This window comes from Eupeodes corollae, chromosome 3 (assembly GCF_945859685.1).
Source record: "Eupeodes corollae chromosome 3, idEupCoro1.1, whole genome shotgun sequence".
In the NCBI taxonomy this organism is placed as follows: Eukaryota; Metazoa; Arthropoda; class Insecta; order Diptera; family Syrphidae; genus Eupeodes; species Eupeodes corollae.
In genome coordinates this window covers 3,894,401-3,910,238 of record NC_079149.1, presented here as the reverse complement: position 1 = coordinate 3,910,238, position 15,838 = coordinate 3,894,401, and the positions used below count along the sequence as shown (strand labels likewise).

The following is a 15,838-nucleotide window of genomic DNA, read 5'->3' as shown; positions in this document are numbered from 1 at the left end:
AATGCGTTACTTTGCCTTTTATTTCAATTCAAAAAGTTAAAAGAATAACCACTCCACATTGTATTTGCAATGCAGATGTGTTATCTTATCAGAAACTTGTATCTTATTTTGTCACAGACTAAAGGGATGGTTTCGTAAACATTTTTGTTTTAAACTTTTGCATGTTTTTGTGTTCGGAATGTAGGTGTTCTTAGGTTCGTTAGTACCTTAAGGAATATAACCGTTGAACGCTATGTTTAGCTTTTGAATGCATTTCGCTTTAAAAATATGGCAAGATGCCGCAGTTAGTAAAGTAGCCAAGATGTTTGCCACGACTGATTTTATTTAGGAAATCATAGTGATTTGTATATTAAATTGTAGCCTATGAACTTCTTATGATTTAGATCGCTTATGATTTAGATACCTACAACCTAAAATGGGTCAGGGTATCGATACTCCATTATTGACATAGTTATCATCTAGGCCTGTATTTAATGGGTGAATCAGAAATAGTGCCATTAAAATCTTTCTGTGTTATTTGACCAAATATCTTCACTAGGGATAATATTTTACTAACTTTGCTTCTTTTGGCTAAACGGAAGATGAGATCGACTTTCGACAAACATGTTTCAAGCCCTGGTGATTGCAAATATATATATTTTATTTTGCCTTTTTATACCATAATTGCCGTTTTATACCCATGATTGCCATTGTTGCTCTTTTCTGCCTTTTTTGCTTTTTTATTAAATTTTGTTAAGAAATATCTAATAATTTGTTTAGCATTGAAAGAAATGCGGACGTTTTCTCATACCGTTGAGAATCTTTTGTTAAAAATCTTGTACAGTTTCAAGCACGCAAAAATAATGGGAAATGTTCGAATTTATCAATGTATTAATGTTTATCTGCCCAAAAATGCTTGGTACTTCTTCTTCGCCTGCGTAAAATGCATACCTCCTGGCGTACATTTAATTCAATTTTGGGTTTAAGTCGATCCGAAAAAACATATTTTCAAAGACCTACAAACAAAACAGAGAGAGTCTGTAACTACCTATAATTTAAGTTAACAATATTCTCATCAAGGAATATCAATTGGTGTAGTGCTGCCTGTTTTGAAAGGCGTTGAAGAAAATTAAACAAAAAAAAACCAGGGAGCCCATTGGAGACGAAGTCAGTGGGCTAAAAACGATTAAGCAGATGAATTATGTAATAAACCGCAAAGTGGATTCCAAACTTCCAGGAAACATTGAAGTGAATTATGTATGTTGAAAGTTTTAGATGGGCTCGACTCGTTTCAGCTGAAGTTAAGAGATCATTTAGCTCCTTTAAAGCCCTTCTAAAACTGAAGTTGAGAGATCATTAAGCTCCTTCAAAGCCCTTTTAAGGTACAATCGAAGAAGGTTGCTACCTGAGAACTTTAAAAAATCTCTTGGTAGTCCAATGCTTCTATAATTAAATGTATTTTTGTTTATTTTAATAGTATTTTTTAAATGCCTTTTCTTGCCATTCTTTAAGTGTTTTGTTTAGCCTTTTTTTATTTTTTTAAGTCAACAAAATCCTAACCCTGATCGTCATCAAAGCGCGGAAGAGCAATCCATTTTTGTTTTGTCAAAAGCACAAAAAAATGTTTGTGTTTAAAATGTGTTCTTTATGATTTTGAATGCTATGACTTTGTTGTGTTATTTGAAGTAAGTTATGTTTGTAGCTTGTTTAATTTGTGATGAATTTAGTAGAGACTAACAATACAATTTTAAAATTATAGTCTACAATATTTCCTTTTCTATTTTTTTTTATTAATTATAACCCAAAGCGTCATTGGTCAGATGCGTTAAAAGACGATATATTCAAATTGTAATAGGTAGTGAGTTCCATAATTGAGTGGCATGGACAAAAAATGAACGTTCAGATTACAGCAAGCAAATCTTGGTTGGACCAGTACAACAAATAATCAGATTGACGAGACTGTATAAAACTGTGCAGCTGAATGAGATTTCTAAATTTTATAAGGTTGTCAAAAGTCAGACCCGTTATTTGTTTAGAATTACATACATTTTGGTCGTAATATCTTATATTGAAGATGTGTCTGGAAGATCTTACAAGCAACATCTTACTACTGATAGGAACGAACCTTTGGGATGTCCACAATAGACGTAAAGTCTCGTTAAAAATATGACATAGATTTCTAGCAGGCGTTACAAATTCAATAACTGAGCCACTAAGCAGAACCGGTGGAAAGCTTGACTTATCTAGGGCGCGTTTGTAAATACACAAAGTTTTCGATTTTCTTGGATTGGGTGTGAGATTATGCTTGATAGCCCACTGTTGTATAACTACTAGATTCTCATTAACATAGTTAATAGCATTTCTTATGCTATCTAAAGGAGTGTTCAAGTATAATTGGACGTCGTCAGCAAACATATGAATTTTACAAGATTTAACCAGGATATGGTGAGAGGATTTAAAAGGAGAGTATCAAAATTGGAACAAAAATCGAGCAGGTCAAAGCTTACTTACTTACTTAAGGTGGCGCTACAGTCCTGTGTAAACTAGGGCCTCACCAAACAAACTTCTCCATCTAGCGCGGTACATAGCTAGATGTATCCAGTTTCGAGCTTCAAGTTGGGTGAGGTCACTTTCCACTTGTGCGCGCCACCTGATCCGCGGTCTTCCTCTACTGCGCTGTCCTGTGGTTGTGGATTCGGACTTTCCGAGCCGGAGCATTGGTTTCCATGAGCTCTACTAGACCTAGCCGTCTTAGTCGTTGGACTTTTCCCTTCTGGCTAAGTCTACGTCGCTGTATAGCCCGTACAGCTCGTCATTCCATCTTCTCCTCCACTCCCCTTCGATGCATACGGGACCGAAGATCACACGAAGGACAAATCTCTCGAACCGACCCAAGGTGCTTTCATCCGCTTTTGTCATAGTCCATGCTTCTGCACCGTATAGCAGGACGGGGATGATAAGGGTCTTATATAGCGACATTTTGGTCCCTCGAGAGAGGACTTTACCACTCAATTGCTTTCTTAGTCCAAAGAAACAGCGGTTAGCAAGATCTCATCGCTGGTGTTGTTTTCTGCGTTTACAGCGGAGTCTAGGTAGACGAGGTCCTTGACTACCTCAAAGTTACATCTGTCGATGGTGACGTTTTGACCAAGATGCGGTGTTGTATGTCGTTTCTTGACGACAGCATGTACTTTGTTTTGCCTTCATTAACCGTCGAACTCATTTTTGACGCCTCTGCCTCAATACTCACAAAAGCCCCATTGATATCACGCTGAGTCCTTCCGATTATGTCAATATCATCAGCATATGCTAGTAATTGGACAGACTTTTGAAAGATAGTGTCTCTAGTGTTGACGTGCGAGCTCCGCACAATTCTTTTAAGTAAGGGGTTTAAAAAATTCGCATGACAGCGCATCACCTTGTCTTAAACCTTTTTTGACATCGAAAGGTTCTGTTAAGTTGCGAAGCATCTGGTCAAAGCATTCCATTTTCTAGTAAAAGCTTAAGCTTAAGCTGTTGAGTTATTTAAATTTATTACATTTAAAAATAAAAAGCCAAGAAACAAGTTTAAAGCATTTAAAAGCAAAAACACCAAAATACTGCTTCACGAGGTCTCAGTACATTAATTTTGAACTTAAAGTCATACAAAGGGCTTGTTTTTTTTTTAAAGAAGCATCTTTTTATCAATTTTGTTGGTATGTGCTTTTTATTTCAAATACAAAAGCGTTACATATTATTTTTCAGTTTAACATTTTATTTCAAGATATCCAACTTGAAATTTTCAGTGAGTCATTAAGTTAAGTCTGCTCTTTGAAATATTTTCTAAGGAAATCAATTAAGATAAATATAAATTATCAAGTGTTTCCACTTAAAAAAATGTTTACATCAAAATACTGATTTTTGTTTTGATGAAAATAAGCTTGCTTATTAAAATAAACTCTTGTAATGCATTTGCCTCGTTTTAAAAGTGCTTCTGCGGAGGTCTCAAGTGCTTTTTTTAACCAAAGTCTTTGAAAGAAGTAAAGAAAAACAATTTTCAAAAATTCTTTAGTATTTAACTGCTTTGGAAGGGATCCGAAATTCATCTGGAGTTTTTTTGATAGAAAAACAAAGGGTCCTTTGAAAAATTTGGACTTATCTTCATTAAAATATCAAACGAGACAAATTTCTAAATGTAAAATTTGATAAGCAAAAAGTTCCTCACTCCATTCATTAAAATGCGTTTTTCAAAACATGGCGATTATTTAAATTTGCATAGCTATTGCCTTTCAAATTGTGCCTCCAGGAATTTGTCACTTCAAAACTAGTTTCATTATTTTTTGCAAAAAGAAGTTTATTTCAAGGTCAGATCGGTTATTCTCTAGAATTATTGTTTTATTAAAATTGAAAAGCTGCTGCTTCCCCATTGAATGGTGGCGGTCTGGGTGGGAAAGGTGGCCTCTGAAAACCTGCGGGCGGTGGAGGTCTCCAATTGGGTGGTGGCGGCCGAGGAGCACCAGTAGGCGGCGCACCAGGCATTCCATTGGGAAAACTAGGTGGAGGCGGCGCAGGCGCCTGGCCTCCCTGCCATGGCGGCGGAGGAATCATGCGAGGAGGTGGTGGAATTCCCACCGGTGGAGGTAATGGAGGTTGATTAGCCGGCATGGGCGGCAGCGGTGGTGGCGGCACCGATGAAGGGAACCCAGACGATTGCGGTGGTGGAACCGGCGGAGGAGGAGGCATCATGCCGCCCGGTGTTGGAGGCGGTGGCGGTGCAATCATCGGCGGCGGCATCATTTGACCAGGCATGACTGGCATCATCTGAGGTACTGGAGCATCGGCAAACAGTTGATGAGGTCGATCAGCATGCGATAGTGGATTTTGGGCGGCGAGAAGACGTTCGGCCGCAGAACCGTGGCGTTCACCTTTGGAATCTTTTTTGAAAGCATAGGATACCGAGATCGGTCTGTTGCACAGGTATTGTCCATTCATGGCGTCCATGGCCGTGTCGGAAGCTTCGAAACTGGCAAAGTTTATGAACGCGAAACCTTTGGAGTTACCTGTTTCGGGATCTCTCATGATCTTAGGTGTCTGCAGAATCACACCGAAGGCGGAAAATGTATCGTAGAGCAGTTTCTCGTCGACTTCAGGATCGAGATTTCCTATGAAGATATTAGCACCAACATCGAGGTTCTTCTGATGTGCCGATGCTTTGTTCACACGAATCGGTTTGCCATACAGCTTTATCATGTTCATAATTTTGATGCCATAGTCGGCGTCGTCTTCGCTTAAAAACTCTACGAAACCATAACCCTGGTGCATTTGGGTTACGCGGTCTTTGGGCATGTGAACATTTACTGAAAGTTTTTAATTTCAAATAAGATTTTCCAAAACTATAGATATAATATTGTGTTTACAACTTACCTACTGGACCAGCTTGTACAAAGAGTTCCCATAGCAGAGTTTCAGTAACTTTATCGTCCAAGCCGCCAACATAGATTGTGGCATCTGGAAAGATTTATTTTTAGCCGGTAAATTTTGTGTCTAGTTCGTGAGATGTATGGGTTTTTGGGAAGAGATTTAATTTTACCTTGATTTCTTTCAGCAATAGGGCCAGCAGCCATGGTTTTGCTGGCAGTTTTTTGTCAAAGTAAATGTAATTAAAAAACTTTACAAAATCACAATTCAAACGTTTTCATGAACACCTTGGAGCATTTGACATATCCACCATCCCTATACGAAACTCTATCTGTCAACTTTCGAAATGTCATCGGTTTAGCAAACAAGGCGAACGAGGCGAAGTTTAAGGAGTTGTTCAGATCTAGATTAAGCCTGGCGCGCACTATAAAAGGTGTGGGTTATATGGGGTTTTTCTTATATTTTAGCAAAATAACGGAGTTTTCAAAGAAAAATCTGTGTTTTTCGTACTTCAAATATATAGGATTCAAAAATGTTTACTCAGGAACTTTAGCAGTTGTTTTATCAGATGGTAAAATGATATTTTCTAAGTGATTTTAATCAATAATTTTAAATTGATTCCAAAGACAAAAGCAAAGGCCTGAAATATTGTATTTGAAGTGTTATGCTCCATTAAATACAACTTTTAAAAGAGCTTTTGCAAACAGAGCTATATTTGACTTCTGTCGAACTATAGTATATATTCAATTCTTTCATTATTTAATTGTTACATACATAACAGGAAGGTTGTCAGAAACTTGTATAGTTCTGTGTCCAAGTGTGCTTCATAATTATGTATATTAGAGGCCTTGATCCATTACTTGGGGTCTTCATTGAACATTTCCGGTGACAGGATTATCGGCCTGTCATCAAATAATCCAATAGAGACCAACAATCCAACATCCAGTCAATGATCCGGTCATTGCAGTTTAGATTTTTCGATCGGATCAAATTCCTGTCATCAAATTTGACGTTTGTGTTGTATGTAGTAGTGACCGTAAATTTTCCACAACCTTTTTGACATTCAAATTTCATTTCATTTAAATTGTCGTCGATTGCGGTCATGCTTACGTGTTTTTTATATTAAGTAACCCTCAAAATCATGAAGATCCCTTAGACTAGGCGCACACATGCAACTTTTAGTTTCGAAACTGTTTGGTTTTTAAACTGAGCACTATAGACTTATATGAGAGTCCGCGCACATGCAGAAACTATTCTGTCGCCCATTCGAGCAACTTTTTAGTTTGTGTTTTTGAGATTTAGGAAGAGAAGTTGGATTGGATGAGGATCTTGTGGAGCCTCAGGGTTAACATAATAGATATGGATTTGTTAGTCCATTCTCACTGTCGTACAAAAACTTCCTCAAAAGTAGTGTGTAGGTTTGATGAAAAGAATTTTAATTAGTTTTTGAACACCACCTCTCGTTTTCTTGCATTCATAATATTTTTTTTTTTGTAAAGGACATAAGGAAATCTATTAGTGTAAATTTAGATAAAATAAACAAAATAGAAAAGTCAAGCTTAAAAGTTCCTGCATGTTTCCACGAAAGGTATAGAAGGCCTAGTAGCGTTAAGAAATACATGAGACCAACGTGGAGGTGGGTACAAGTAGCCTATAAAAATACGGATGGTCAATAAATGAAGGGAAATTTGTTCTTGAAAAGTGAAATTAAAAGTACAAAAATACAAGAAAACAAAAAACTCATTGCTGTTTGAAGGCAATTTGTATTCAATTTCCACAGTAGCAAACAAAATATTTTCAAGAATAATTTTAAGTTGCTAGCGTTCACTTTTCATACAATTAAAAGTAACTGTTTTATTTTCTATTTAAGTTTTTGTTTATATTTGATGGAAACTCAATAAATTTAAACAAAATGTCCCTTTAATTGTTCAAAAATATTCAAAGTGTCATCTTGTTATCTGTTTTTTTTTACAAATAAAGTTGCTTAGAAAAAAAACTGCTCAAAATTGTTTGGCAGATCGCCTAGTGGACACCTAGTCTAAGGGTAAGTTCTCGTTTTGCATCACCCTATAAAAAGGCGAATTCATCAAAAAGCGAAAATCTTTATAAATAAAAACCCATAACAAAAAACAAGAAATAGAAACAGAACGAAAACGAAAACGAAGAACGAACAAAGCTGAAAGAAAAACATCAAACAAATTTTGTGAAAATTTTCCAGTCATCAGCACTCACTGTGGATCTTTTTCGATCGTATTTATTATAAATTTTGATGTGTGTAAATTCTTAAGTTATTAATCGATAAAACAAACACAAATTCATATTAACACAATCATGAACTTTTTGTATTTCTTGTGAATAAATAAATCCCCTCCTCCGAATCCCAACAAAATTATTCTCCCTTCGCAATCAACGAACTCCAAGAAAAAAAGAAAAGAAATAAAAATCCTTTTTGTTGTGTTGCCGTGTTCTTTGTAGAATAGCTCTCTGTCCCCTAAAATAATTAAAATACAATGGATAAACTCTTTCAAGTTATTTTGTTGCTCGTCAGCGTGTATTTAACAATTGCATCGACCAAATGTAAGATACCTTGTTTCACAATCAAAATAAAAATATGCCTCTTCTTTTTTGTTCACCTCAGTCCTCGGAGTGCTCAGTCCGCCTCATTTACCATTCAGACAATGGAATGGAGATGCGGACGGACACCTATAGTGATAGTGATAATGATAATGAGAATATTATAATATGTATGCGCTTATTACTTTTCTATTCATTCCTTTTCCTTTAACCCGTAGATCAAGCGTGCAATATACACAAATTGGACTGCCCCCTGCATTCAATTTGCTCGCAACTAAACGAAAATGACGACGGCGAGTGCAGGTGCCCCCAGCACTTCGAAATGAACCCGCATAGCACTGGCCCCTCGGATTACTGTGTGGAAGACGAGAATAGCATAGGCGATGGATCGGCAGCAATCAGCAGTAGCTTAGGCAGCAATAAGGGCAGCAAGACGGTTGTGCATATACAGCCGCCGCCAGAATCGCATCATGTTGCGATTGGAATTTTTGTGCCGATACTGCTGGTTGTGCTGGTTATGGGAGCTGTGTATGGTATTAAAAGATTCCATCCAGTGCGGCGATTGAGGGAGTATGTCATCAGTCGGCGGCGTAATCGACCGCTTTATGAGGATGTGATGATGACACAGGAACTTGAAGACCCGCCATTGATGTAAAATAAATAATGGGTAAGTTTGTTATTATTGCTGGTTGAAGAAACGTAGTAGGGAGTAGTTCTTATTTCTTAAGGCGGATAAAAGTTATCTTATCAGTAAATACCTTTTAAACTTGAGTAAACTTTGATTGTCTTTTGTTTTATTGTTTTATATGAATGATAATTGATAAAGAAAGAAAATGAGTTTTAAAAATCAAAAGAAAGGAATCGCAGTGGCTGCTCTGAAAACTACTTGTGTTCTAAAACTAAGAAAGAGTACATTAGATATTTTTACAATTTAAAAACTTTGAGGTTTTTATTATAAATTGTTTTTTGAAATAATGATTAATAACTTCACACATTTTCATAGGCTCTGAATTTCTTAAGACAAGAACTGAAAATTCAATTTTTTGTTACCTTTGGGGAATACATTTAAACAAAGTAACCTTCAAATTTGTATTCAACAACAGTTCAAGACTTAAGAATAAGAAAATAATACAAATTTAATTGTAATGTAAATGAAAGAGATCTTGTTTTAATGAACAGTTATTTAATGCTCACCTTCATTGGCCTAAAGTCCCCTTTAGCCTCTTAACTCTAATAATCTACAATTCCAAAATATACATTTTGCCTTCGGAATCAAAACTTACAATCTATCGAAGGGACCAATCATCAAGAATTGACACCTTAGATATAACTTAGAAAATACGTAAAACAGCAGAAAACGGAACGGAGAAAAATCAGAATTGTAGTTATAATGAAAATGCTCTTTGTGGCAAAGCACCCTTATTTTAATCGGAAGGTTAAAAGCAATAATTGAACTTAACAATTAGCATATTTAAATTCAATATATAGATGAATACAATGGACAAGCGAAAAAGAAATACATGGGTAAGCGTTAAAAAGCAAGCTGGAAAACAATGTTTGCTATGCAAATAATAAACAATAACATTGTTCAAAGTCTATTTACCCAGATTGTTTACCAGCACTTTTTTAAAAATTAACACCTTAAAAAGTGCTTTCAGGGTAAATTTTAGGAATTACCTTAAAAATGTTGGAGATCTTATCCACTTTTTTAAATCAGAAAAGACTTATTAGTTCTTGTTAAAGAGAACATTTAATTTCGTACCCAATCGGCATCAGTAAAAAATGTATAATGCATTTCTAACAGTACTCGACAAATGTCAATTAGTCTCCATATAAAATTTAAACACCTTAACTCTGAATATTTTCCTATAAGATGATCTAAAGAGTTTTCGCGAATGGTGTTTTATAAATAAGCTTTTACTAAAAATAAACAAATGTAAATCAATGTGTTTTACACGCAAACAAAATGTTTTGACTTTCAATTATCAATTAGACTCTTCTTATTTGACTAAACTCTCTACTTTCTCGAACCTAGGTATTATTCTTGACTCCAAATTAACTTTTACAAATCATTATGACTATATGATTAAAAAAAGCAAATAAGACACTCGGATTTATAAATGAGTTTCATGGCAAAAACAGTCCCCTCAACCAATTGATTTCAGTTTACAAAAAGTATTACTTTTTGGCATATTCCGTAGGCGATGATTTTAAAAAAATTTTTTCAATACTTGAATTTAACTTTTTTTTGAAAATTGCTTAAAGCTTTGTAAATCTATTAATCTAAGAATAAATGTTATATTAGTCTTAAGTTTTAACGTTAGTTTGTTTAACGAATTCAATATATATTTTCAACCTTTTCAATATCCATTGAATACTAAAATCCGTTAAACTATATAAGATAAAGATGGAAAAAATAGTAGAAACGATTTAAATAAATGAAAAACATTTGGTTTGGTTTAAACTTGCACTCTAAGCATCCAAATGATGCATTTACTGAAGAGGGCATTAGGATGCACGGAAGATAATAAACTGAAGCACTCCTACAAGTTGTAGAAAGAATAATGTCTTCAAAACACAATATACTTATTGGAAGGCTCATCAAAATTATTTAATTTTAAAATAATAGCATATGTCTTGGGTGAAATTTAAAGAAACTGCAGGGGTAAAGACAAGGACATCCTAAGATTAAAAATAAAGCAAAATGGTGGTATTCCACACATTTCAAGAGTTTTATGAGGGTGGTTATTTCTTTACTTAAAGATGCGATTATTCTATTTTGAATACACATATGTCCAACGACCATGTATTTAAATGAATGTTAACCATTAAATAATTCTATGGTATAAAATATCGTACCATTCTTAGTTCGTTTCTATTATTTCTTCCAGTGTAAATTAATCTGAAATATGATTTTATCCTTTTGTTTAAGTTTAACAATTTAATATGATATTTTGTTCTTAAAGTAGTGTTGTAAAATATTTTGTAAATTTGTTTATACTCTTTCCAACATGCTTTTTATTGCAATAGAATTTGCAAGCTAAGATCATTTATCAAGAAATTAAATATTAATGCGATTTAAGCTCAAACAAACTTTATATATTGAATTTGATTCAAACCAGGATTTAACGACCCGAGAGCAATAGTTCGGGTTGTTGTCCTGTTCCAGGCTAATGGAAAATTGTCAACATAAATAAAAATGTCTTATTAAGATTGGTGAAAATGGCAGCATCCAGGCAAAGAGTCTTAAGTGGTTTTGTTTGTGTTTTTTCTTATATCATCATTTCTATTATTTTTTCCATCGCTGTATTTAAAAGAAAAATAGACTGGTAGACAGCCATAAGCCATACCGATACGACTTAGAAGATAAATATATTATATGAAAATGTAACGTATATTATGTTGACATAAAATGAGTCAAATAACTAACTAAACTTAAACTAAAAGAAGAATAAACACTTGTAATGTGTTAACAACGTTAACTTAAGAAATTGACAACGGTGGAAAAATGTTAACGGTTTCTATTCATTTGAAGACATTTGATTTGCAAAACAATTTTAGTTTCAAATGAAACTCTAAGAAGAAGAAGAGATGCGACAAATACTGATAACTTCTTATTGTTGTCCTTTTTAAATTTTTTTTTGCATTAAATCAAATTGTCATCTATGTTTCCTAGTGGAACAAAATTGATACTTTATGCTAATATGGTCCTAGAGGTTTTATGACGAAAACCAAATCTATTTGTGCAAAATGTGGTTGTTTTTTTCGAGATTTTAAGACGTTAAACCAATGTAGAATTTTGGTAGGATTAAATTGTTTTTGTAATAAAAATGAAAACATTTTGGAGTCAATAATCTACACTAATATTATAAAGAGGAAAGATTTGTATTTTTGTATGTAACGAGTAAACTCAAAAAGTACTGGACCGATTTTAATAATTTTTTTTTCAATAGGATGCTACATTATCACTGAGTAACATAGGCCATATTTAGTACTAGATTACTATAGAAATCGTTAGAAATTTTTATTAAAACTAACCAAAGGTGTTAAAAAATTTGCCATAAAATGTCTTAGCCAGACGTATAGCCCAAGAACGAGGATTCGATTATGATGTATATAACGAAGATTTCATAAAAATCCAGAACAAACTCTTAGAATTAAATGACAAAAGTTTAAGAGACTGGATTGGATTACCTTCTCCGAATCGCTTACAAAATGTAGTTGATGCCATACCGTGCCGTACATATGATATTAACGAGTTGTCAAAATTTGTCAATTCAAATGTACCCAAGTAAGTGGCAGATCAAAAAATAGCATACGATGCTATAATTGAAAATGAGGAAAACAGCGGTCAACTGCGGTGGACCGAACCTTAAAAGATATAAGGAACTCATGCAACTTTTGTTTTCGGTGGAGACTTTCGCCAAACTCAACCAGTTGTAACAAAACGTGCCGACGTTATTAAAGTGTGCCTTAAATCACCACCTTTGTGGCTATCAATTAAAACTCTCAATTTGCGCACGAATATGAGAGCACATTTATGCAATAACCTAGGTGGCAATTTCTCAGAAATTATACTTAAATTAGAAGATGGATCTACTACTCCTATTGCAAACAGCTCCCAAGTACTGTTGGATATTGAATTGGCTCAAACTGTTCACAGCCTAGAAATTCTTATAGACACAATCTACAATCTTAAGTAAAAAAATTCCTTTGGCTGTGTTCGAGAGCGATATTGTCACCCATAAACCACTCAGTAAATAAAATAAATTATAGATAAAATTATTATTAAAAAAGTACCAGGTGATTTTAAATGTTTCAAATCTGTTGACACTGTGTGCAACATCGACCGCGGCCGGTCAGCTCGCACATGTTCCGCGGATCCCCATGATACCAACTGATTTGGCCAGGGACAAACTTTTTCCATAGTTGGTATCGACTTAAGGAAAGAGTGCTTTTCCCACGGACAATTGTATGTTGCATTTTCTAGTAGGATCTCCTGAAATGGTTTGCCCACTCGAGAGTACGCCACGAAAATTGTCCGTGTGAAAAACATGAAATGCTCAAATCTAAGCCGCAGACAGACTTCGTTTAGCCTTGAGACTTATTTATAGTCATTGAAAATGCCAATTTAATTGGAAAATGAAGGCGTTTGAATTAAATTGGCACATTCTTAATAGAATTCAATGCTTTATTGTACATAGCGTCACTGAATACTATCGTAAGATCGTTGCACCGTGTACGATGTTGATGTATTTAAAAAAATAGCTCTAAGGAATATAAAAAATAGATAAAAACCTATTCTCAGACCTACCTAATGTATATGCAAAATTTCATTGAAATTGGTTAAGCCGTTTCGGAGGAGTATGGCAAGTAACACTGTGACAAGAGAATTTTATATATTAGATTTTTTAAAATAAGATTTGTTTGAAGTCAATATATTTGCGGCTACTTTAGATATGGCTTAAAATATCTCGATTTACTAACTTAGCGACGTACATAAGTGCGAACGTTGTTACAAATATAGCTCTTAAACTCTTTATTCTTGTACACAACTGTTGTAAATTACATTTGTAAATAAACAACCATGAGGGCGGGTACGATAATTCAAACAGTTCTTAACTGATTCTAACGAAATTACAATTTCACTGAAGAATATTTCCTTCCAGTAAAACATGCAACATTGAAAAGAATTCAAAAATGAACTATTTTTATTAAAAACCCATTTTAAAAAAGGGACAAAATTTAACATTTTGTTTTGAGGTGTGTTAATTTACGATTTTCTGACTTTTAGTTTTTTTTAACTAGGAGACTATGATTTCTAATCACAGTCTCTAAAGATTCATTTCAACATTAGCCAACTTGGCAAAAAACGTTTTTTGTATTTCAATATATAATAAATAATACTAAAATATTCCAAAAAGATTCATTTATTCCTTCCCGGTCAAAATTCACGCGGTCAAACGTATCGCCCTCTTTAATTACTTATTTACTTTAATCCCTCTACCCATTCTCTACTATCTTAGTTTTAAGTGTGATTGAACTCTCGAGTTTGATTTTACCATAAATCCAGATCATGAAGTTGTCTTAACCACAAATAAAAAGTAAAATTACTATATTGTTTGAAAGTCTCCACAAAAGAAATTATTCCTTTTTTCATCATTTAGTGATCTTATTAGTCTTCCTTCAAGGAAAAATTTCCAGAAACTTACTTATTTATCCAGCTTACCGTTATATCACCTATTTGAATACAATTAAACTGTTTCATTATTAATATTTTTTCATAACCTTTATTTTATTTAAAAACAGTTTTCACAGATCTCTCCTGCTTGAAGTGTGACGAAAATAGGCAATCAAAGACAAACAACTTCTGTTCTTGCCAAAAAAGGACTTAACAAGAAATTAAAAAAAACATGCACCAGAAAAAATAACTCACATCTTTAAGAAAAAAAGCTATTTCCAACCACAAATTCACCAAAAATCAAGACTGTATGTTTCCACAACTATAAAAATACCATGTGGATCATAAAATATGTCTTTCAATGTAATACTTATATTTTATTTGTTTTTAAATAGGAAACTGATTTAATTTTTTTCTAGTCTAAGTATCCTCGTTAGAAAAGAAAGAAAGAAGAAAATAGAAACAATGGTATCGCGCATTCACAGAAAAATAAAATAAAACAACCAAACTATGACGATGACCAAACTTTAATTAAACAATTTAATAAAATTTAAGAAAAATTGATAGCCTCTTACACAATTAGACGAAATATAAAAACAAAAAAGAAATAAAATAATTAATAATAATAATAATTTTTGTTGCATCTACATATCGAACTAAAAACTAAAAATAACAAAAGAAAACTTTATGAACAAATAACTGTAAATAAATAAAAAGTGAATGTGTGTAATCAAGTAGAAAATACAAATATTATTATTTATAAGTATAAATAATGTGTAAAAGACTCCTTTGTATAAATTAAATGGTTGTAAAGAAAATGTATTAGAAACACACATAATGATGTCATATCAGTTTATAAATGTATCATCATTGTGTCCATAATATTTATAAATGTTTAATATTTCGTTTCTTTTTACGAAATGGTTTCTCGTCTTTTATTTATGTTAATATATATTATTATTTTTTTTTTTAATTTTGTAGAATTAAATTGTTTTGTTACTGATTAGAGTGATTTAATTTAACTAAGAATTTGAGGTGTGTTTTTTTATGTACATGAATTAGAGTGTTCGTTGAAAAAAAGAAAGAAAAAGAGTAAAGTAAAAGTTTATATTGGATGGGCCTAAATGAGCTTCTAATAAATGAAAACAATATTATTTTATTTATTATTTTTTTCTAAGAGAGGAATTGAATTTATGTGCAATAATCAGCTAGATTCTAAAATATACATTTTCACTAAAAATAAAATCGAAATCGACTCAAAATTGAATTCAGTGTTTTTTAATACTCGCTTGCATTGACTTCACTTTTTCGAAATCCAAGAATGCATTTTTGTCTTGTTTATAAGCTATTTAAAAAAAAAAAAAACATTATTAACTCATACAATGTTGAGACAAAGCTTAGTTTTGTAACATCAAATTCAACACCATATTTTGTCTTTGACTCTGAGGGAAACGTAACCCCTTAAAATAGATAGCAATTATAACAAACCCTTAACAGCAAAATAAAAACTGGAAAAACAAAACTATGTCGATAAGTTTATTGCTGATTTATGTCCATCCAAATGTATTGAATAATTTTAAAAACAAATCACTTTCAAACGATCACATTTATGTACAAATAATAAAAAGGTGCGTCCCAGTACGTCCAATGAGTTAAAAGACGTTTGGAAATCTATACATACCAAAGTTGGTACTCAAAGTTTTGCGC

The 15,838-nt window shown here is 33.3% G+C and overlaps 2 protein-coding genes and 1 long non-coding RNA gene across 3 annotated transcripts; 1 reads left to right on the top strand and 2 right to left on the bottom strand.

The window, feature by feature from the left end:
- Positions 1 to 4,286: 4,286 nt before the first annotated feature.
- Positions 4,287 to 5,706, bottom strand: LOC129949844 (splicing factor 3B subunit 4). Its single transcript, XM_056061522.1, has 3 exons — positions 5,549 to 5,706; positions 5,383 to 5,466; positions 4,287 to 5,315 (listed from the first exon to the last, which is right to left on the bottom strand). The coding sequence occupies exons 1-3, from the start codon at positions 5,580 to 5,582 to the stop codon at positions 4,357 to 4,359; spliced, it is 1,077 nt and encodes a 358-aa protein (XP_055917497.1). The 5' UTR covers positions 5,583 to 5,706; the 3' UTR covers positions 4,287 to 4,356.
- A 1,869-nt stretch (positions 5,707 to 7,575) lies between these two features.
- LOC129950261 (uncharacterized) lies at positions 7,576 to 8,270 on the bottom strand. Its single transcript, XR_008782093.1, has 3 exons — positions 8,136 to 8,270; positions 7,963 to 8,079; positions 7,576 to 7,867 (listed from the first exon to the last, which is right to left on the bottom strand). It is a non-coding gene; the product is annotated as an uncharacterized LOC129950261 (long non-coding RNA).
- Positions 7,812 to 15,398, top strand: LOC129950260 (uncharacterized). The gene is made up of 3 exons (XM_056062138.1): positions 7,812 to 7,953; positions 8,169 to 8,617; positions 14,260 to 15,398. The coding sequence occupies exons 1-2, from the start codon at positions 7,887 to 7,889 to the stop codon at positions 8,603 to 8,605; spliced, it is 504 nt and encodes a 167-aa protein (XP_055918113.1). The 5' UTR covers positions 7,812 to 7,886; the 3' UTR covers positions 8,606 to 8,617; positions 14,260 to 15,398.
- The last annotated feature ends 440 nt before the right edge of the window (positions 15,399 to 15,838 follow it).